The sequence below is a fragment of the Chelonoidis abingdonii genome, chromosome 3, assembly GCF_003597395.2.
Source record: "Chelonoidis abingdonii isolate Lonesome George chromosome 3, CheloAbing_2.0, whole genome shotgun sequence".
Classification (NCBI taxonomy): Eukaryota; Metazoa; Chordata; order Testudines; family Testudinidae; genus Chelonoidis; species Chelonoidis abingdonii.
Window position 1 is genome coordinate 18,637,092 of NC_133771.1, and position 21,766 is coordinate 18,658,857.

A 21,766-nucleotide genomic window follows, 5' to 3' on the forward strand; every position below is an offset into this window, starting at 1 on the left:
GGGGGGGAGGAGTCAGGAATGAGAGGAGGGCTTGGATGGGGCGGCAGGGGGCAGTCAGGGAACAGGGGGGATTGGATGGGGCAGGAATCCCAGAGGGCCATCAGGGGGCGAGAGGCCTCCCCTAACCAGCCCTCCATACAATTTCAGAAACTCGATGCAGCCCTCAGGCCAAAAATTTTGCCTGCCCCTGCTCTAGCTAGTAACATTTGCATTGCAAAAAAAGTTAAATTGGATGGGCAACCTGGCTTTTACCAGTACTTTTTGTTGTTTTAAAAGTGGAATATTTAAAGACACAAAATTATCTATAGGTATAGACTGGCACTTCCAACTTGTTTGTTTTCTACAGTTTCGCTGCTGTGTAATATTACTTGCATAACAGAAAACTCATATTTTAGAATATAGTATCTCTTGGTTTCAAATTCTATCAGACTCCAAACTGACAAAGCTGCTTATGATTTGTACTCTTTCAAAGATAAATGCCACCAGTATACAGATACTTCTGTTTTGTCCATGACCTAAACCAAAAGCAGATTTTGGCTTCAATTCACCAAAACTCTTATACATGTGGTTAAGGCCATCCTTAGTCAACAAGCATTTAACCATGTGTTCAAGTCTCATTGAAGTCAACAGGACTTAAGCAGATGCATTAATTTCACTTCACAGTGTCTTTCAGTAAAAGGCTTCCCTGTAATCTAGTCTCAGTATCATCACTAAATTGCTGGATGACCTTGAGCAAATCACTTACAGCCTAATCCAACTCCCACTGACTCCAAGGGGAGCTGGATTAACTCTTAATCTCTGTGGGTCAGTTTCCCTCCCTGAAAGATGTGCGCAGTAGTATGTACCCCTTACAGGGGTGTGGGGAGGCTTTAATTAATGCTTCTAAAGCACCATGGCTCAAAAAGGCACCAACTAGATAACCAGTCCAGGCTCATTATTCTAAATTGCTACATATATGCTGAGAATTTGTAGCACTGCTGCAGCTCTCAATAGATGCAGGCCAGCATTCTGTATGTGGGAATGTGTGCCTCATACAACTAAAACACAAACCTGTAGGGACTAAAATTTCCAGAAGTGACTAGTGGTTTTGGGTGCTTCAACATGACCTGCCTGAAGTGGGCCTGATTTTTAGAAAGAGCAGAGCACCCACACTCTGACAACTGGGCACTCTGAAGTGTCAAGGAGGCACTCAAAAACTGAGGTACCCCAGACCACTAGTCAATCACTCTTGAAAATGTAGGCCTCTATTAATACAAAAGTTTGACTTAACGCCCCCAAATAAAGTCACATTAAAATCAGGTTTGGAGCAGTTATTTGTGAGAACGTTTTCAACATGCAGTTCTGTTACCAACTGCATCCAGGGCTTGTTGGAACTCAAAAAGAAGCACTAAATCTTACATGTTGACAGCACATTTCATCCTCAGAATCCCTAAGGGCTTTACAAACTTGAACAAATTATACACAAGGATCACGTCCATCAGCCACTGAAATGCAGACACTTCTAGAGTGACACGTAGCAAATGTGCAGCAAACAGTTTAGAAAAAAGTGATGAAGAATACTGTATCCAACAGAGGATACAAGGACAATTTAAGTCAGAAGAATGTAATCTCCTGAGTTAAAGTTTGGCCAGGACACCATGTTTAAACACCCCTGGATCTTGCCAACAGTTCCAGAAGAAATTTAGTGATTGCAGGACTTTGATTTTATGTCTCATACAAAACACAGCATCTTCAGAAGCAGGTTATCCTCAGTACAGTGCTGGGGCTCTGGTTCAGCACTGACTAGAGGGAAGAGTGCCACCTACTGAATCTTTCTAACACCACTTTAAGGGCATCAGAACACTGGATGAAGTTTACATACTTATGAACTGTGAGCATCCCCTTGAGGCACCTTATTGGCTTTCCTCAGAATCTTCCTATTTTGTCAGTCAAAATCAGATCCTTACCCTTAATGTAACAGAGCTCTTTGCACTTTTGTGTACTGGTGCTTCCAGTATCCTCTAATAAAACTTATGTGGGATAACTCAGAAGTCATTCCCTTCCTTCCACCCCCCAAGTACAGTGCTTTGGAAACTGAGGTCAGACTTCGGTTTGAAGAGACACTTCTGTCTGAACTTTCATATCCAAGTATCCTCTTCATTTTTGGAAAGGTTGTCAGTGCTCGGATGACTCCTTCTGTAAAAGGCAGAGAGGAACACAGGTGAAGAGATTTCTACTTTTCCTTGCTGGCTGTTATTTTACTGTTATTTTTGTAGCTAAACTTATAGGTTAAAATTTAGCAACCTTGAATAATAAAGAGAGAGAAGGTGAGAACTACTAGCAAGGTATGTTTGTTTTAGTGTCTTGACCAATTTCCACATCTGGTATTTTAAGATCATACAAAGGAGAAACAGCAAAGACCTATTAAATAACAATATATGGAGATATACCTATCTAAACCCTGAAAGGTCATTGAGTCCAGGACCATGTACTGATTTTGCCCCAGACCCCTAAGTAGCCCCCTCAAGGACTGAGCTCACAACCCTGGGTTTAGCAGGCTAATGCGCAAACCACTGAGCTATCCTTTCACCCCCTAATTATGTTATATTATCTAATCCATCATCCAGATAGGGGGGATTGTTCTACAGTATATGTTGAGGACTTAATATTGTCTTAAATATGCTAAATGATGGCTGAGGGTTTACTCCCCTCACCCTTGATATTTGGCCTATTTTTTTTTTTTTTTTTAACTGGACCAGGAGTCTTCCAGGAAGAAAAGAAAAGGAAAAGATGATATGAATGAATGTAAAAAACATGCAGAACAAATGCTTAACCTCACCCTACCACAAGATTTCAGACTTTCTTTACACACCAGAAAGAAAAAAAAGTCACATTTTTCCCATTTGCAGATAGCTAAGGAGAATATAATTAAACATGACCTAAAAAATACCCTCTTCTGGTTTCTGCTGGGTACAGTATTCTCCATGTCCAAGCTTAAACTTTAGTATAATGGTGCTGTGCTATGCTTCACCCATGGAAGGCTGGTGGATTATGTGATTTCTGTGCATTATTTTGTATCATTTAAATTTGCAGATAACTTTGGGAAACAAAACAGAAGTAATCTCTTACAAAGACACCTTATATACACAAGCAGCAAAGAGTCCTGTAGCACCTTATAAACTAAAAGACATTTTGGAGCATGAGCTTTCATGGTGTGGCAAAGTACCTGCTTCTCCTCTGCTGGCTCAGTCCCTTCTTGCCTTGGAGCCAGAGGCTTGGGCAAAGCAAAAATCCTTCCCAGTCACGCAGGGTCTGCTGATCCATTCTCAGTCAGTCCCTAGCTCTGTTTTTCTCTCCTTCTGGGGAGAGTGCACTCTCCCTTGCAGGAAGAGTTTCACCAACCTACTCACTGGCAGCTACTCCACTCCACTTCCCTGCCAGGGAGTGTTTAAAAAGGTCCCCAGCAATTGGGGCCAGCTGAAGCTAATTAGTTCCCTGGTAACCCCTTTTCCAGCTGAACCTTATTTCTCCATGGCTATCTCCCCTCAATGGAGAGGGAGAGGCCTTTTAACCCATCTGGGACTAATTACTACCCCTCTCCTGGTAGCTAATTGTCCTGAGTTTGCCACAGTGGGTAAATACCCACTTCGTTGGATGCATGCACAAGGACTCTGCAACAAAGCTAAGATACTAGAACAGTAGTTCTCAAACTTCTGTATTGGTGATTCCTTTCATATAGCAAGCCTCTGAGCGTGACCCCCCTTATATATTAAAAACACTTTAAAATATATTTAACACCATTATAAATGCTGGAGGCAAAGCGGGGTTTGGAATAGAGGCTGATGGCTCTGACCCCAAGTTTGAGAACCCCTGTACTAGAAAAATGTAACGTTCTGCTAATTTACAGAATTTAAAAAACTTAAACCCAAAACTGTGATAGTAGTTAATAATTTCCCCCACCCTGAATCCTAAGATCCTGTAAGAGAGGCTGCTCTGATATTATTGCACTTTGCTGCTGAGTCAAACCTACCTTAACAGCTCGAGTGCAAATTCAGTTTCTTTTCGACTTTTTTCAGTGATTGGGTAGAAGAGGAGTATGGATAAGCCTATAACAATGAGAATAGCAGGGACTGCCCCAATCAGGATTTTCAGTGTGAGGATCACAGTGCTGGATTGCCTGCACATCCCTGGTTTATAACCGGCAAACCTATGAAAACACACATACGGACACTGCTGTTATTCCCCTACCTAACAGGCACTTGGTCACATTAAGGGCTTTCCCCAGTCTCCTGCCCTTCCACCACCAACTGAACAGCTGCTGCAATTTCTTCTTACGCTTCCTCTTTTTATATCTTATCTGCTCCCTTTGGTGGAAGGGGAGTCAATCCTACGGCTACCAACATGAAATTTGTCATTGATTTCAGCCCTTTCCCCACCTTTCTTCCACTCTTTGTCTTGTGCCTTCTCTGAAATAATTTCATTACCTTTATGCAGCCAAAGCACGGAATTACATGCTGTTCTTACTACTGTACAGACTTAATAATTAACAAAGAGACACAACAGTGAAATGAAATCCTATATAGCTAGGCTTGGAAGGATTAGATTTTTATTGATAAATGTCTATTTCACTGTACACACACAAACTGAGGAAAAAATATTTCCATTGACAATAATCAAAATGTACACAGAGGCAAAGTAAGAAAAAATGCTCCTTGAGAACTTAGTAGAGTTTGATTTACGGAGATCTATTTTGTATATTTTGACGTGATGTTGACAATTTGTGTTTTAATGGTTATAAAGCTTTAGCTTTTTTAATCTCAACATCCATTTTCATTAAATAATTGTCTGATCTCCCCCCATAATGTCCCACAACTGTGAACATTTAAATAGATAAAAATAAAATAAAAACTTAAAACCCATAATTTTGTGCCATTGTGAAAATTTAAATAGATAAAAATTGAAAAAATGCTTAAAATAAATATTGATCTTATCCATCAGAATTATAAAAAAATAAAAATTGAATTCTGCCAAGTCTCTATATAGGGGAGCTTGTCTGATAAGTGAATCCTATTCCTACTCAACAAAACTCTTAAGCATGTGCTCAACTTTAAACGAAGGTGAGTAGTGCCACTGGCATCAACAGAAGTTCTTACCTCCTTAAAGCTAAGGACGTGCTTCAGAGCTTTGCTGAACAGGGAAAGGATTACTCCTATGCTTAAAGTTAAGCATGTACTTATGTGATAGGCTGAATCAGGGCCAGAGGTGTGCATAATATTACAATTACTGATGCCCTGAGCTGTTCAGTGCCAACTTGTAGAGTTATTCTGTTTCATCCTGAACATGCACCTATGAAAAATTATTACCCATATTCCATCAAATTGCCTCCTATGCTCTCCCATAAATGTCAGCTCTGGACTCCAGCAGATGGCAAACTGCTGGGAGCTCACTAACTGAAGTGAAGTAGCGTTAATCAGTTGACAGTAATTCTGTTAGTTATGAGCTCTCCGTATGTAGTCACTAAAACACAGAGACTTGTTTTCCTTAGGGAAAAAAAGCACTGCAGCATCTGCTGCAAATTCATGACAGCTTGTTGACAGATAAGAACTGACAAGTGGTTCGCAGTGCAGTCTACATGGGAGCTACCACATCCCAACTTCTCATTTTGGTTTCTCCAGTCTTAAACTGGAGTAGCAGTCGCAGAAGACACATGGTTAAATCACAACTGTCAATGGGGACCTGATCTCCTGCTCTACATAATGTGACCTCTATGGTGCAAAGTCAAGGTCAGTGTGGAGGGGAGGTACTGTAGGGTCACAGCACTCCACTTTTCAAGAACATTTCAGAAATATCTGGTTAATTACACTGGCTCTACCAATCTATTTGAAAAAAGTGATTTGTGACATTAATCTGGCTGGTTGAAATTTTTCCATTGGATATTGGGGTTTCGAAGACATGAAAACTTTAAAAGGCATGGTCTGCTTTTCCTAGGAAAAAATGCTATTTTTTGTTCAAAATAAAATAAAATCTAAATAGGACTAGACAAACAGTGGGAGGGCACTGGGCCAAAGAATTGACTTGCTCAAGGTCAACCTAGGAAGGTGGTTGAATCTACATCCTTAGAGGTTTTTAAGGCCTGGCTTGACAAACACCCCCTAAGGTCTCTTCCAACCTTAATATTCTATGATTCTATAACAAAGACACCCTGAGACAGAACTGAGAACAGAACCCAGGTTTCCTGATTCTTAGTGCCCAAACCACTAAGTCCATGCGGCTACCTAAAGAAAGCAATCTAAAACCAAACAGTTCTTAACAGGCCACCAGGCGTCCTGCTGACCAGAGGTCTGATCTGTCAGATAACAATTTTGTGTTTAGGATTCGGCCATTACAAATTCAAGCTGGCAACCAGACTGTCTTTGAGCTCCCTCCTTTTGTGAATGGTGAGAAGGCAATTACCACACAGCACCTCAGAGCCCTTTAATACAGCAACTAAGTGGATATAAAACATCACTTACTCCAGGCTTGCTGCAGAAATTCCTAATCCAATCCCGGCCGACATCTTAGTAAAGAAGACATATGAAGAATAAAAGATGGTTTCAGGTCCCTTTGCATGAGGATTCAGCAGGCGAAAATGATCAACTACATCAGGCAACATTGACCTGCAAACCAGCAAGAGAAGGGGCGTGTAAAAGCCTCAAGCAGAAGTTACTGAGCCTCTTTACCATAGAGTTTACAGGGTCTTTTTTCTTGAAGGTTTGATTTGTGGAATTAACTGTGCAAACGAGATCATTTATTTTTGACACGATATTTAGGCTGAGAATTACAAACAGAGAAAGTCAGATGGCAAAGAACACAGAAACAGAAAAGAAGGTGTTAACTTTGCACTGCTAGGTCAACAGACAAAAATTAGTAACGGTAGGGGCTTTGTCATCTAAATGTAAAGGTGGGCAGTGGAGGCTGGAATTTGGTTTTGCAAACCCTCATTGGTTCAACTGAGTGGGTAGAATGTTTTACCCAGGGAATGTCAAAATTTGCTGACTGAGGTGGAACATTTTTGAGGGAGGCACTTGTTAAAACATTTGCAGCACACTGCTGGGTAATTTAACTACTAAGCAGAAAACCTTCTTTCACAAATGAGTTTGATGACATTTTGATTTACTACTTCTGCAGGGAGCTAGTCAAATAGGTTATACTGATTGAAAGGAGGACAAAAAGTTTTAATAGGAAATGCATGACAACAACAACAGTTCACAAGGTTGTAATCTAGTAAGCAAACAAAACCCCAAGGTAGAACTTTATTCACATTGCATGGTTACAATATTTACCTCTTTTTTAAAGTAATAGAAATGGATGATTTAGTTGCGGTTGGTCCTGCTTTGAGCAGGGGGTTGGACTAGACGACCTCCTGAGGTCCCTTCCAACCCAGATATTCTATGATTCTATGATAATAGAAAGGTACAAAAATATCTGAGTTTGATATTGGGTGATTGTGAAACTATGAGAAGCCCTATCATATAACTAACTAGAGTGCATTAACAAAGCAGCAGTGTTAGGACACTAGAAGGGCCTATTATCCCACTGATGCAGAGGATTTAGAGTTGCTGACCTAAAGTCAAAGCCCTGAAATACCCATGAGTCAGCACCTATGCCTGCCCCTATAGGACACTCCTGCATTTGCTCTCCATCATAGGGCTGCTTTGTAAGGATCTACAAATTGGTGCAGGCTGCCTATGCTACATTCTTAATTGTTTAGTATTAATTGATTTGTATGCAATTTCCAATATAAACTCTAGAGAACTATTAAAAACTAAGTCTGAACGACTGATTGATTTACTATTCTCAGGAGTTCTAGACACATGTAAGATTACTAATTAATTTACGAATATTTTCAGAGAGCATTTACATTTACACATATATACACACATACCAGACATTAACAGCTGACACATGACACTGATTACAACATAGTTATCACAGACCTCTCCGAGTCTAGATATAGTGGAAAACTCTGATTTCTCAGATACCACTGGGTGGTAACTGTTGCCAAATTCTGAGTGTTTACATGCTGAACTCCACACAGTACACACACACACTTCAAACATAAGATTTGCCTACCATGGCAACAGCAAAGATGATGCAATACTGAGACCAGAGACAAAGGCCACCACGTAAGCCAAAACCAGATTTGGGATTGTAACCAGCATGACCGCAAAAGGAATCATCCACTAAGAGAGGGAAAGAAGAACCAGAAGAAAAATGGTAGATAAGGTATTTGAAAAGTATATGGCATACAATGGAAAATATATTTTTTCACACAGAAGAGGCAGCATTGTGAAACAGCAGTTTATATATTGCTATGGTCCAACAAAGCTTAAAGTGTCAGTGTTGTGAGCGAATGATGCTCCCACAGAGTCCTAGTTCGTTACTTAGCTTAGCAAAAGGGAGGAAATGACTAGAGCTCTGCAGCAGGACTGGGATCCCATAGGTCCTGCAGGACCTACTGCCATAATAGTGGGAGTGGGTAAAATGTACTTTGTTGTGGGTGGGAATGGGTGGGCAAAATCTCAAACTGGTAATTGGTGGGAAAACACAATCTTTTTTTTAAATAAAGGTTTTAATACTTAAATTTAAGAGAGGGGTAGAAAGAGATTTGATGTCTATTATAACAAGAGTTAAAGTATAGTTTACATGGTTTCAGCAAGATTTATGGTTTTTAGTGGTAAAAATTGAGCCTGAATTCTGTTGTTTAATAAATCTCTCTCTCTTGCGGGATTTGCGGGGTCTAAGATTTCTGTCGGTGGGAGCAGTATAAAAATGCAAGAAACAATGAGGGTGTGGGTGGGAGTGGTAGTGGGTATTGCACAGCAAGACAGGAGAGAGATTCAAAAAATAGTTCTGCGCAGGGCTCTAGAGGTGACAATATTTTAGAACAGAACAAGTCAGCCAGTGCTGCCATCTCCACTTTATTTTCAACAACAGGAACATTTCCATTACAGCCCAGGCACTGCAAGGGACTTTGAGTCATGTCTGGATTTAAAATAACCCATTTCACAGGTGAAATCAATTACTGATTTACAAGGAGCTACGGGACACTTTGGTCTTCAGTGACTTTTTCAAAAACCGGGATACTAAGTATAAATAACGAACACTAGGGAGACAATATGGTCTAGTGGCTAGCAGCAGTAGGACAATTTATCCTACCACCTTCCCCATGTCTGTCACTGACTCGCATTATAACCTTGGGTAAATCATGAAGGTCCACATTTCCAGAATTGGAAATCTAAATTTGGATGACCTGGATTTGATTTTCACTTCCATTTGGAACAATGGGCTAATAAGGGGTAGAGACTCCCTCATTTAAAATGTGGACTCAAAAGCCATGCTCCCCAGTTGTCCCTGCATTCCATACCAGTCTTGTGATATCACCTCACATTCCTGTAAGTAACTGACACAATGCATCACAAAGCACAAAGCTGAGGTCTGCAGAAAATGTAATTTATGTTAAATAAGAAACACTTAAAGCTTCTTGGGTTTGTGTTGCTCATTTTGATTCTCTGCACTATATTTGAGGGTTGGGGAGGCTGAGGGCATGAGCAGAGACTTCAGTGAGGGTGCTTCTACTTTGCGCTTGCTATTTTTTTTGCAAGGAAATCGGTGATCTTGGATATCTTGCCTGCTGGGGTCTAATCCATTTAAACAGGGGACACTTGTCTTACATTTTAAATGCAGTTCCCATCCAAGGAACAGGCATTTGTTGGTAAACCCAAACAAGGAGCAAAACATCTTCCGAGACTACAAGTTCCCAGCATAAACAGCCTTTGCATTAGCCTACAATGCTTGTAGCAAAATCATTACTTCACCACAAGAGAGCACTCCAGCAATACAAGATCGCACATTGCCTGCAAACAATCTGACGATTAACTCTGTGCTCAACGTTGTGTGCCCACTGGGGCCAGAGCATCCAGAGAGGTTTTTAAATCAATAATAATACTGATTTAAAATTGATTTTTCTAGTGAGGAAGGAGCATGACCCAGGACAGGCAGAACTGAAATGGTAATTCTTAAAAGTATCTCTTGTGCAAAGGCAGATATATGAGAGCAGAGCTCTCTAAGCTGTAGAAAAAAAATCACTGCAATAAGCATCCCATGCATCTCATTTTTTTCTATTTCTAAAACAAAACTTTAAATCCTTAGGTGATCACACTCCCCCTCTCACCTGACCCACCAGGAGCAGTAACGGCAATATTCTATTGTCAGATCATGCCTCCATCCAGAAGAACTTCACAAACTATTGACAAGCAGCAATATGGAAATGGAGCCACCTGTGGCCGAATGGTAGTAACCTACACAGCACAGTAGGGCAGAGGGAAGGGAAGTTTTGGCCAAGAATGTTGGGGCAATCCTTTACAGAAAGAACTGCATGAGATCTTTAACACTCATGTGGAGCAGAAATGGCCTCCATTTTTAAAATATCTACCCAAAAAACTATGCACCACACATAACTCAATCTCTTTACCCTAGATGGACAAAGGGCTGGGTTGACTCTAGTGAGGTTTGAACCTATAGTTCCAGGAAATTTAGATATTATAGAGCTAGTGTTTAGACCACTAATCCACCCCCTCCAACCAATTTAAACTTGAGGAGGAATGGTAAAAAAAGAGGCTATGTCCATCATCTCAAATACAAGAACTATACTATAATGCTGAGTTTATACAGGTGCTCATTTTTTCAGGTAACCATCCCATTTTCAAATCACCTCTGAGAAGTCCCTCCTCCCTTCACCCTAAAGGGCGCTGAAATTATGGCAGGAAAACCACCTCTCTTCAGATTTTTTTTTTCAGAACCTTCTACAGTGACAGAAATACAGCTGCAATTAATGAGGCAATTCTGCCTTCACAGTGATGGTGAGCAGATATAAGAGCTACAGTGCATCCCAAAGGCGAAGGAAGCCTTTGGGATGCACTGCCAGACAAGAGACTTTCACTGAGCAAACAGGAAGTACTCATGCCATACAAGGGTGTGTCTACATGGCAAAAAAGGTGCTTTCTTCAATCCAGCTCTATCATAGTCTACAACACAACTAACTAACACAATGGTAAAAATGCTAGACCATGATTTGTTTATGTTGAAGGGGCTTTCCAATAATGGTAAACTGACTTGATTGAGCCAACTTGACTGAAGAAAGCACTTTTCTTTGCTGCACAGACGGGTGCCTAGGAGGTAACTCTGTTCCCTTGAGATCCATCTCAGCTTCTGCTAATTGCCTTTGCTAGTCAGAAGCAGGGATGGTCCTGAACTGTGAATTTCAGATGCATATTTAAAAGCATCAAAAGATCAGAGGTATTTGAAGCCAGTGTATTGCTTTCAGCCCATCTCCAATTCATCAGACATCCCTGCAATATATAGATTTTAGCTTCAACAAATTGCTGCTATTAGTTACACCAACAGCTACCACTAGCTGTGAAGTGTTTGAGGTTATTAAACTAAAACACTTAAAAAGCTAGATTCCAGGGAGAAATGCAGCCAATGCCAAGGGTCATCTACAGGCAGAGTTTTACATAAAGCTCTCAGTTTCTTCCTTGCCTCCTTCCTAGGGACTTAAAGTGCTTCAGCCTGTATGATGTGTCCAGGCTGAAAGCTCAAGTTGAGCTCCAGAGTGAGGAGTCAAAAAGTCAGCAAAAGCTCAGGAAGGCATCTTGGCTCTGCTTTGGGAAGCTGTGACAGTTAAATTAGGCATCTTTCCTCTGGGATCGCTAAGATGATAGCATCTCATTTATTTATTTTACTTTGTGGACACTTGCAGGAAGAGGGAAAACCCAATGTTGCAGGAAGCCCATCCTTTCGGTTCAAAGGGGTTCATGCTAGATCTGCCCCCAATTCAGTTCACTGGGGTTTCACTAATCCCTTCCCTATGACTGAGTTAGCTGAAACCAACAAATCTAGCCAAGCTAAATCTCAGATAACATAGCCCTTGAACATACGGCAGTTCAGATCTGAATCTGAAACTCTGTGCTCAGGTTCAACTCTGTGAGACAGATACAAAGTGGAACTTTGGGTCAAGTTTGCATCTCGCCTTCACTCACTAACCCATGTCTTGGAAAATTGCTTTGAAAAACTTGGCGTTTGCCTGAACTGCTACAATTCAAGGTTTGAAATGAATCCTGAAATCAGGCAAACTTCAGCTGGTGTCGGTTTTTATTCAAAAGTTGTGAACAGTTCCTGAAGAAGCTACTAACATCTTACTGACACGTAAGATGCCACGTTGCATAGATTTACACAATGGTTTACTTACGGAAATCCCACATGCTGCACTTTTCTTGCCAAAGCGCTGTAGAAACCACTGCCAGAATGGAATGCTCACTGCTGCTGATACCTATAAAGGATGGAAAAATATTTGTACAGTACTGACTAGGTGTAGGGTCATCTCTAGAGGCTGCAGTGACACCCTATATTGTACTATGCGAAGGATTGAGACTGAGGAAGAACTCTGAGATTCCTGCTCCCTTCACCACCAACAGACAACTAAGAATCACAGAAATAAGAGATGGTCGTCTAATCCATCTCATTTCTATGCAGAACTGTCCCATGCAGACACAGAACACCAAGGTGATGGGTACAATATAAGAATTTAAATAGAAAAGAATACAGTACATTCCCCGGTGATTTGTCCAGTGTACTATTAAATGTCCCAAGTGATAAGTGACTAATCACTATTCCCAAATGAAAAGTGATAGAGAGACTATTCAAATACATTTTAAGAACAGAAATTTTCTCAAAATAAGCTTCTTAATTTTTCCCTTTCTTAACGGAAGCCATAGAAATTAGAGACAGAAATGACCTGCTAGGTCATTCAGTCCATCCCCCAGCAAATTCTAATTGTACTTCATGCTACTGCCTTCCATTTAATCATCTGAAAACTTGTGTGCAGGGCCGGTGCAACCATTTAGGCCAACTAGGCGGTTGCCTAGGGCGCCAAGATTTGGGGGTGCCAAAAAGTGGCGCCCCCCCCCCCAAATTTTTTAAATGGTTGCAGCCGCTGCTGCTGGAGGGGCTGAGCTGCCTGCAGCCGGCAGCCCAAGTTCCCCGGGTCAGTGCCTGCCACCGCGCCGGCAGCCCAGGGCGCCCCCGCGTCAGGGAGCCGCCGCGCAGCCCAGGAGCCCCCCTCCCTCCCCGGGGTCAGGAAGCCGCCGCCGCAGCCCGGAAGCCCAGGCGGCCCCCGCCCCGGGGTCAGGAGCCGCCGCAGCAACCCGGCACCCAGGGCGCCCCGCCGCCCGGGGTCAGGAGCCCACCGCAGCCGGCAGCCCAGGCGCCCCCCGCCCCCGGGTCAGGGAGCCGCGCCGCCGCAGCCCAGGGCGCCCCCCCCTGGGTCAGGGAGCGCTGCCGCAGCCGCAGCCCAGGGCGCCCCCCCTCCCAGGGTCAGGGAGCCGCCGCGCGACCCGGCAGCCAGGGCGCCCCCCTCCCCCGGTGGTCAGGAGCCCCGCCGCCGACCCGGCAGCCAAGGTGCCCCCCCCGGTCAGGAGCCCGAGCCCGCCCGGCGGCGAAGTCCCGGACGACCTGGCGCCAGAAACCCTAGTGCCGGTCCTGCTTGTGTGTATATGTATGTATAGAGATTTATAGATATATATAGTGTGGCAGAGCTCCGACCTTGTCCCCATGGGTTCCGCACTTCCAGGCAGTTTATGCTAGCCTCAGAGGCTCACTGCAACCCTCCATGTAGCCCTTTTCTTTCTAGAGCCAGGGTACAGTCTACTGAGCCTTTTTCATCATAAGCCAGCAAGGAGGTTGGTGAGAGAACTCCCACAGTCTCTGTTGTCCCTACAGGCTTATTCAAGAACAGTTGAGCCTCCTGTCCGGACAGGGGCCTGTCTTCCCCTCCCAGGACATGTTTCTGTAGTGGCAGGTTGTGGGGAACCCAGACCTGCCCTCCACTCCGGTTCCGGCCCAGGGACCCTAATGGCAGCAGCTGTTGGCAGCTGACCTTTCGCTGCCAGATTTGCTACATTTCCCTGGGCTACTTCCCCACAGGTCTCCTGCTTCTCTCTCTTAATGCCTTCTTCACTCTTACCTTAGGGCTCCCTTTCCCATGGTTTGAAGGTGTCTTCATTACCCAGCCCTTCAGCCGCACTTCCTCTCCTCTGGCTCTCTTTGACCTGACTGGAGTGAGCCCTTTTATAGTATCAAAGTGGCCTTAATTAGAGTCAGGTGTTCACATTAGTTTAACAGCCTCACTTGACTCTTTGCAGGCTAATTGGTGTCAGGTGTCCACATTAGCCTGGAGCAGCCCCTGCTCTGGTCAGTCAGGAACAGAAAACTGCTTATCCAGTGGCTAATATACCTGCCTTCTACTACTCTGTTGTTAGCAACTGGCCTGGGTCTATCACAATAGATACAATTAAACACAACACCATCCTTTAAAAGAAAGGTGAAGTAAGTACGTACAGGATTCACTCCTTTGAGGGCAGATATATCCAGTATTGCAACTGATCAAAGCCAAAATAGCATCCCATTATTTCTAGCTTTACCCCACCTTGTACCATCCTAAACAATTCCTCTCCCTCCTTGGTATTTGTATCTTTCTAATACCTGCAGAGACTAGGGATGTAAGAAAAGAAAGGTTACATACCTTCCATAACCAGAGTTCTTCAAGACATGCGGTCCCTACCTGTATTACCTGTGGGATATGCATGTGCTTTATGCACCTGAAACTGGAAGATTCTTGCTAGTAGTGTCTGTTGGTCCCCATGCTCTGATGCAAGGGTAGGTGGGACAGTGTTGACTGACCATCTCTCCAGTTCCATCTATACTGTAAACCAAGTGTTACAATCCGAAGTAAAGGAAAAGGAGGGCAGGTAATGGAATACAGGAAGGGAGCACACATCTTAAAGAACGCCAATTACAGAAGGTGGTCCCTATGTGAATTTCACTCTGCATGACTGACAAGCAGTACTCATGATGCAGGAGGGTGCAACGACTTCTATAGGAATGCTGACCCAAAGGATGTTTTATTAAATAGTCCTACCTTGAGTTTAGGGGACTGGACGAGTTGACATACTAAGGTCCCTTGCAATCCTACACTTCTATGTTTAGATGAGGAGGCTTATACCAACACACAAGTGTCTTATGAGGATATGAAAAGAACGCCACAGGGCTTCTTTACATATATCAAGGAGGGATACTTCCTGAAGCGAAGCTGCTGAAGCACCTTTGCTCTGGCGGAGCGGGTGTTGCTCCGCCAGGTGGAGGTGCATGAGATAACTGGTAAGAGAACAAGATACAACCTGAAATCCACTTGGATAGTCTTCGTGAAGATAACATTTGTCCAGTCATGTGTTCCACTAGGGCCACAAAGAGCCCAGGCAATCTCAGAAAGGGCTTTTTCTCTGAAGATAGAATGTCAGTGCCCAAGGCATGTCCAGGGAATGGAGTCTCTGATCCCAATTGTTGGTATAAGGCTTAGCAAAAAAACCATACAAGTAAGTGTACAGTCTGAAATTATTTTGGACACAAAATGAGGGTGCAGTCTTATTCTTATGGAACACGATATATAATGGGTCAGTCATAAGCATGATGTTCCCCAGGAAGGCTAACTTCCTAGAGCAGGGGTTCTCAAACTGGGGGTCAGGACCCCTTAAGGGGTCACAAGATTATTACATAGGGGGTCATGAGCTGTCAACTTCCACCCCAAGACCTGCTTTGCCTCCAGCATTTATAATGGTGTTAAATATATTAAAAAGTGTTTTTAATTTATAAAGGGATCAGAGGTTTGCTAAGTGAAAGAGGTTACCAGTAAAAAAAAGTTTGAGAGCCACTGTACTAGAGTAACATGAACGCAAGCATTTTGCTAGTGGTTCAAATGGGGGTTTACTTAGCATGGAAAGGACCAAGTTGGAACCCATATCGGGGCAGGTCTGGCTATGGGAGAGAAGGTCTGATCAAGCCTTTCAGAAATCGCACAGTCACTGGATGTGTGAAGACAGAGTAGACATCAAGAGGAAGGTGGCAGGTGCTAATTGCTACCAAGTGAACCCATACGAATCTATGGGAAAGACCAGAAAATTTCAAGGTGAGCAGACAGTCCATTGGGAATGTCCATTTTGTCTGAGGACATTTGGTGACACTGAGTACAAACAGAGAATCTTTTCAATTTAGCTAAGTAACACCTTCTGGTAGATTATTTCCTGCTATTGTTCAGGATGACTTTAACAGCCATTGAATGTTTCTGCTGTATGTTCAATGCCCTTTCAATTACCAGGCTGTGAGATGAAGTTACTCTGGATTCAGATGCCTGATCTTGCCCTTATCATAGAATCATAGGGTTGGAAGGGGTCTCAGGAGGTCATCTAGTCCAACCACTGCTCAAAGCTGGACCAATCCCCAGATTTTTACCCCAGTTCCCCAAATGGCCCCCTCAGGGATTGAGCTCACAACCCTGGGTTTAGCAGACCAATGCTCAAAGCACTGAGCTATCCCTCCTACTGGAGAGGATGTCTGGGAAGGACTGGATGCTGACTGGTGGACAAGATGACAATTGAGAAGGATGGGGAACTGAATTTTCTTGGCCATATGAGAGCAATGGCTTTGAGAACTCAAGTTAAGAGTGGGATGGGGTAGGGGGAGACTACATCAAATTTCCCATCCATGGGAGTAGAAGGACATCTCCCTTGGAATTATGACTGTACACCCCACGGTGCAGTATATTGTGCATTTCTTGTCTTGAGACGCAAATAATTTCAGAGTCGGAGATCCTCTTTGTTGGAATAGGTCTTTCACCAATGAATTGTGAATCTCCCATTTGTCATCCATCAAGAAGTGCTGAGACTGTTTGCTCGTGCATTGTGAATTCCTGGAACATAACCTACCGACAAGGTAACCCGATGACGAATGCACCAATTCCAGAGGCAGACTGCTTCTATGCAAAGGGCGTAGATCTTGCTCCTCCTTGCTTGTTGATGTAGAACACAGCTGTCATGTTGCCTAACATCACCTGAATGTGCTGGGAATGAACGAATGGTAAGAATTGTTTGCAGGTCTCTCAGACTGCTCTCAGTTCCATGAGATTTTTGTGCACCCTGGACTCACAAGGTGTCCCTGTTCCTTGTGCTATTTGTTCGTCCAGATGTGCACCCCAGGCTACTAGGGAGGCATCCACAATTAGCATTTTCTGAGCAGGTGACAGAGAGAAAGGACCTGTTCTTTGTCCTGCCACCAAACCTTGCATCCTGGGTGGGGAGTGTGTGATGTTCGCCTCTGGTATTATCTGGACCAGTGATCTGCTAGGTCACTCCAATCCTTGACCCTGGGAGCCAGCCTTACTCTGCTCTGCTGTGACAACCCCCAGTCCCGGGCTTTGGCATGTAAGCTGCTCCCAGCTACTTGCAACCAAATTACACTATCCAATATCTCCAGTCCCAGACGCAACCCTACGAACCTCTGTTTTGCAGGGTCTGGTTATGCCTGCTGGAAGCTGAAAGCTTATATGAGTTTGTCAGTTTAACTATGAAATTGATATGTACCAGGTTTATTATCCCAAGAGGAGTCTCTGACACACTTCAAACCAAACGCACTGCTTCAAGTAGAATAAACAAACAAATTTATTAACTATGAAAGATAGATTTTAAGTGATTAGAAGTCACAGCATAACAAGTCGGATTTAATCAAATGAAATAAGAACAAAACACAGTCTAAGCTGCCCGTACAAACTTAGATGCTTCTCACCAGAGGCTGGCTGATTGCACTTCAGCCAGGCTCTCTGCTTTGATCGGCGCTTTAGTCGCTTGGTGTGGTGTGTGTAGACGTTGGTGGAAGAGAGAGAGTGCATGGCAAACATCTCTCTCTTTTATCATGTCCTTTCTTCCCTCTTGGCTTTGCCCCCCACTACCCTCCAGAGTCAGGTATTACCTCATCGCAGTCCCAAACTGACCAAAGGAAGAGGGTGACTCACTCGAGAGTCCAGCAGATCCTTTTGTTGCTGCCTAGGCCAGCGTCCTTTGTTCCTGTGAGGCTGGGCTGGGTTTGTCTCATACATGCCTGATGTGGTGTAAACTGCCTCTGTGCTCTTGGAGAGTTTTTGCTTGGGCTTATTTTAAGCCACGAAGACACATTTTAAGCCTCATAACTATATACATGAAATTATAACCTATAACATTACTATAATGTTACTGTAACAACAATTACTATAACATCAGTCTAACAACAATGCTCAGTGCACCATGAGCCTTCCGAAGACACCTGACATGACAAACTTTGCATTGGATACCACACAATCATTTTACAAGAATGAACACGGGGGTGCTGGGTGTTCCGCCGAGGTACAGCGCGTCACAAAGTGTAACTAATTGGTCCATACTGTGCCTGCTTGGCACAGATACTGCTCAAAACTAGGCTTGTAGACAGTCAAGTCAGAGGCTCATGAATGGTGCCACATAGGTTCAAGATGTCATGTAACCCAGGAGGACAAGGTTGTTTGTGGGAGCTTTGTCAGCTGATTGATCAGGATGTTCATAGATTGAAATCTGTCCATATGGTAGTAAGCTCTGGCCAACTGGTGATGGTTGTTTCTACAGTTGCTCCAATGAATTCTGTGGTCTGTGTTGAAGCTGAAATGGACTTTTCTACATTCATGCAGATTCCTAGTTATTTCTGAGAGCATTCTGCACCAAAAAAAAAAAATTCTGCACACAGTATTTTAAAATTCTGCAAATTTTATTTGTCAAATGAATGCGGAGGCTCCAGCATGGCATTGGGGAGCACAGGTCACTGGCTGCACAGAGCTTGGAGATCATTGTGTCGTTCCCCCTGGGGACATGGACTCAGCAGTGGGACTGCACCCAACCCTGACACATCACAAGGACCAGGCCTGCCCCAAAAACACTCCAGGGCCCTGCCCTTCTGTGTCAGGTGCACCAGGTGTAGGCAGGGAGGATCCAGGTGTGGAAGGGCTTAGTGTGGTGGGATCCAGGTGTGGGTTGAGAGGGTTCTGTGTGGGGCAATCTGGGAGCAGGCGGCTCAGTGGGGGATACGGTGGGAGGGGGAATCTGGATGCACAGGGGCTTGTTTGGGGGTTCTGGGTGCAACTGTAATGGGACAGCAGGGGCGTCCAGGTGAGGGTGGTTGGGGCTCTGTGCGGGGGCTCAGTGGGGGTCCATATGCTGGGGGAGTGGGACTCAGTGGGGTGGGGATCCAGGTGTAGCTGGCTGGGGCTTGGTGTAGGTGTAGGTAACTCTTCAGGGCGGTCCAGAAGCAGGGGGAGTAGGGCTCATCGGGTGGGGGGGGTTCTGAGTGCTGGGGGGGTTTGGCTCGGCAGGAGGGTCTGAGTATGAGGGGTCTGGATGCATGGGGGTTGGGCAGATGGAGGAGCAGCTCCCTGTACAAGGATCCCTCCCCCTGCATCTGAGGAGAGATGGGTGCAGGAAGTCTGGGGGAGTTTGCAGAGCTTCCTGCTGTCGGGGAAGTGATGACGGTCCTTCTCCCATATCAGAATTGCCTGAAGAAGAGAACATGGACTCCATCTCCAAAGATGAAATACGCTGACTAGTAAAGGGAACAGGAGATCAACTTCTTTCATAATGTTCATGGACCAACAGTGTCATGATCGCCCTTGTAAGAACTGGGCCTCATAAGATGGGACATTCCAGATCTGGCAGGATGGTGATGTCCTCTGAAAGGGTATATTTGCCCCCATGAGGCATCTTCTCCCTGTTAACCTTCAGTATTGGCTCAGAAATGGGCATCAGTACCAATGGCCCCTCTGCTAGTAGCAGAAATCAGACTGTCTAGGCTCATGCCTCTCTTGACTCAGCACCAATGGTCCTGCTGCTGCTGACAATGCTGAAGAAGGAGCCCTCTGTCTTTGCAGCCTGTGGGTTGGTACCATGACCTTGATGGGTTTTCGAGTTTCGCTGGCCCAGGTGTGAAAAGTCACCCAGTTTAGAGGAGGGCTGATTCCCCAACACACTTGTAGAAGTGGATCTAGAGGGGAATTTTTCTCTGGGCTTTGGAGAGGGTTTCTTGCCTTTGCAGTGAACCTGAGAGGAGGAATGCTTGGCTCTACCTCTCCCTGTCAGTGTGTCTGAAGTGCTAGTGCTGGGCAGTGTGCTCCTCAATGCCTCAAACCATTGTGCAGTGCAGTCTGGTTCCATGAGGTGTTTCCTAAGCCTGAACTCCCATGCTTGTCCTGCCAGTCGATGTTATAGTTACCAGTTCAGAGTCCAGATCAATCTAGTGGCCAGCTACGTTGATCATGAGTGGGGAGGAGCCGAGTTCCGTCAGTCGTGACACGATGCTCCGGGAAAGTCTTGGCAGGATGAACCCAAAGTTTCATGGCAAGGCACCCTGTTTAAGTGAGTTTCATTCATAGGGACCAATGAGTTTTGCACCATCATGTGGTAATCAATTGTTATTTGACAAGTGCTTGTTTTTTTAATTTTTTAATTTTTTTTAAGAAGTTTTTTAGGGAGTTATTCCACGCTGGTTTTTATTACTACTATTTTGTTCCTATTTTGTTACTGCTATTTGTGTACCTGTCTTATTTTCAGTGTAGTTAATCTGCCCTCCTTTGAATAGGGGCATGTTCCAGCCTCCTGGTGCCCTTGTGTCTGTCTCCAGCTCCTCCCTAGACCATCTGGTTCAGCAATGGCCTTCACACTTATTTCTTAACCCACACATTCCTCATTTACACACAAAACAGAATTAATTTACACAGAACATTTTGAACAGGAACATCAAATTGCAATGCAAAAGAAAACAATCATGGCATTCCTTCACTTATTTTAAAATGCTAAACCTACAACAAATTGGTGACCCTCAAAGGATCTGTTACTGCCTTGAAATTAGTCCAGACATAGATTCTGGCTGACGTATCCCTACCAATGACACATTAGCCATTCCTTTTTGCTATTTAAAAAGGGTGGCTGGCAGGATATGATCTAATCATACACCAATACGTTAATACATACTACATTATTATTCTTTATTTTTTATTTTAAATGATATAAAATACAAACATGAAATGTTACTACTACACAGGGAGGGGAGGAGTGACAGCTACTGTGCTTAGCAGAGATATGAGCTTCTCTGAAGCAGCAGAGGCACATGTGGTCATCATTGCCTTGGGAAGGAACAGGGACAGGAGACACCGTTCTTGAAGGCCAGAATCCTGCCCATAACTGGACCCCATCCTGGGAAGGAGGGCATGTTCCCCAAAACGTAATTATCTAATAAACTAAGAATTTTTATATTCAATATTTACAGTTTATAATATTTACAGGTTTGATGAAGGAAGATCAGCCCTCTGGACACTGGAGAGTTCAGACTCAGGCCATGGAACAGTAAGAAGGAACTGGAGAGGCAGCTGGTCCGCATGGCCGCTTACACCCTCAGATCAGAGCACAAGAGGGAAAGAGTGCATATGAGGACCAAGGGACACTACTAACAAGAATCATCCAGTCTCAAGCACATGGAGTGCATGCACAGCCCACAGTGGAATATATACAGGAACAAGCACTTGCAGAGGTGAGCCTTTGCTCCACCACTTACTGATTTTAGTCACTGGAAAATAGCAGCCTTTGCAGTGCTTGAATGTAAGAAAGGAAGCAATAAAAGGGTTGGGGGTTGGGGCAAAATGGAAACAATGAAGGCTCCTCTCAGATACCCCAACAGTCCCCCTGGCAGAAGCCAGGCCCAAGAGGGGAGCAAGCAGGAGCTTCTCTGACAAAGGGTGGTACAGCACTTGACAGGCCAGAGAAAGGAAAGGGAAAGGTCCATATGAAGCATTTTCAGCAGAAAGACACCC

The 21,766-nt window shown here is 44.1% G+C and overlaps 2 protein-coding genes across 6 annotated transcripts in view; both read right to left on the reverse strand.

Moving 5' to 3' along the window:
* Positions 1-21,766, reverse strand: part of UBXN2A (UBX domain protein 2A) — a 368,202-nt gene that overhangs the window by 272,800 nt on the left and 73,636 nt on the right. The gene's annotated exons all lie outside the window — the stretch shown is intronic.
* Positions 2-21,766, reverse strand: part of MFSD2B (MFSD2 lysolipid transporter B, sphingolipid) — a 64,003-nt gene continuing 42,238 nt past the window's right edge. For 2 of the 4 annotated variants that reach the window (XM_032784870.2, XM_032784871.2), the window contains 5 exons: positions 12,269-12,349; positions 8,092-8,201; positions 6,492-6,635; positions 4,010-4,186; positions 9-2,175 (listed from right to left, as the gene is read on the reverse strand). In XM_032784870.2, coding sequence (XP_032640761.1) covers positions 2,118-2,175; positions 4,010-4,186; positions 6,492-6,635; positions 8,092-8,201; positions 12,269-12,349 — 570 coding nt within the window. In that variant the 3' untranslated portion in view covers positions 9-2,117. Of the gene's footprint in view, positions 2,176-4,009; positions 4,187-6,491; positions 6,636-8,091; positions 8,202-12,268; positions 12,350-21,766 lie in introns of all 4 variants that reach the window. The other 2 variants (XM_032784868.2, XM_032784869.2) reach the window with 2 other exon arrangements.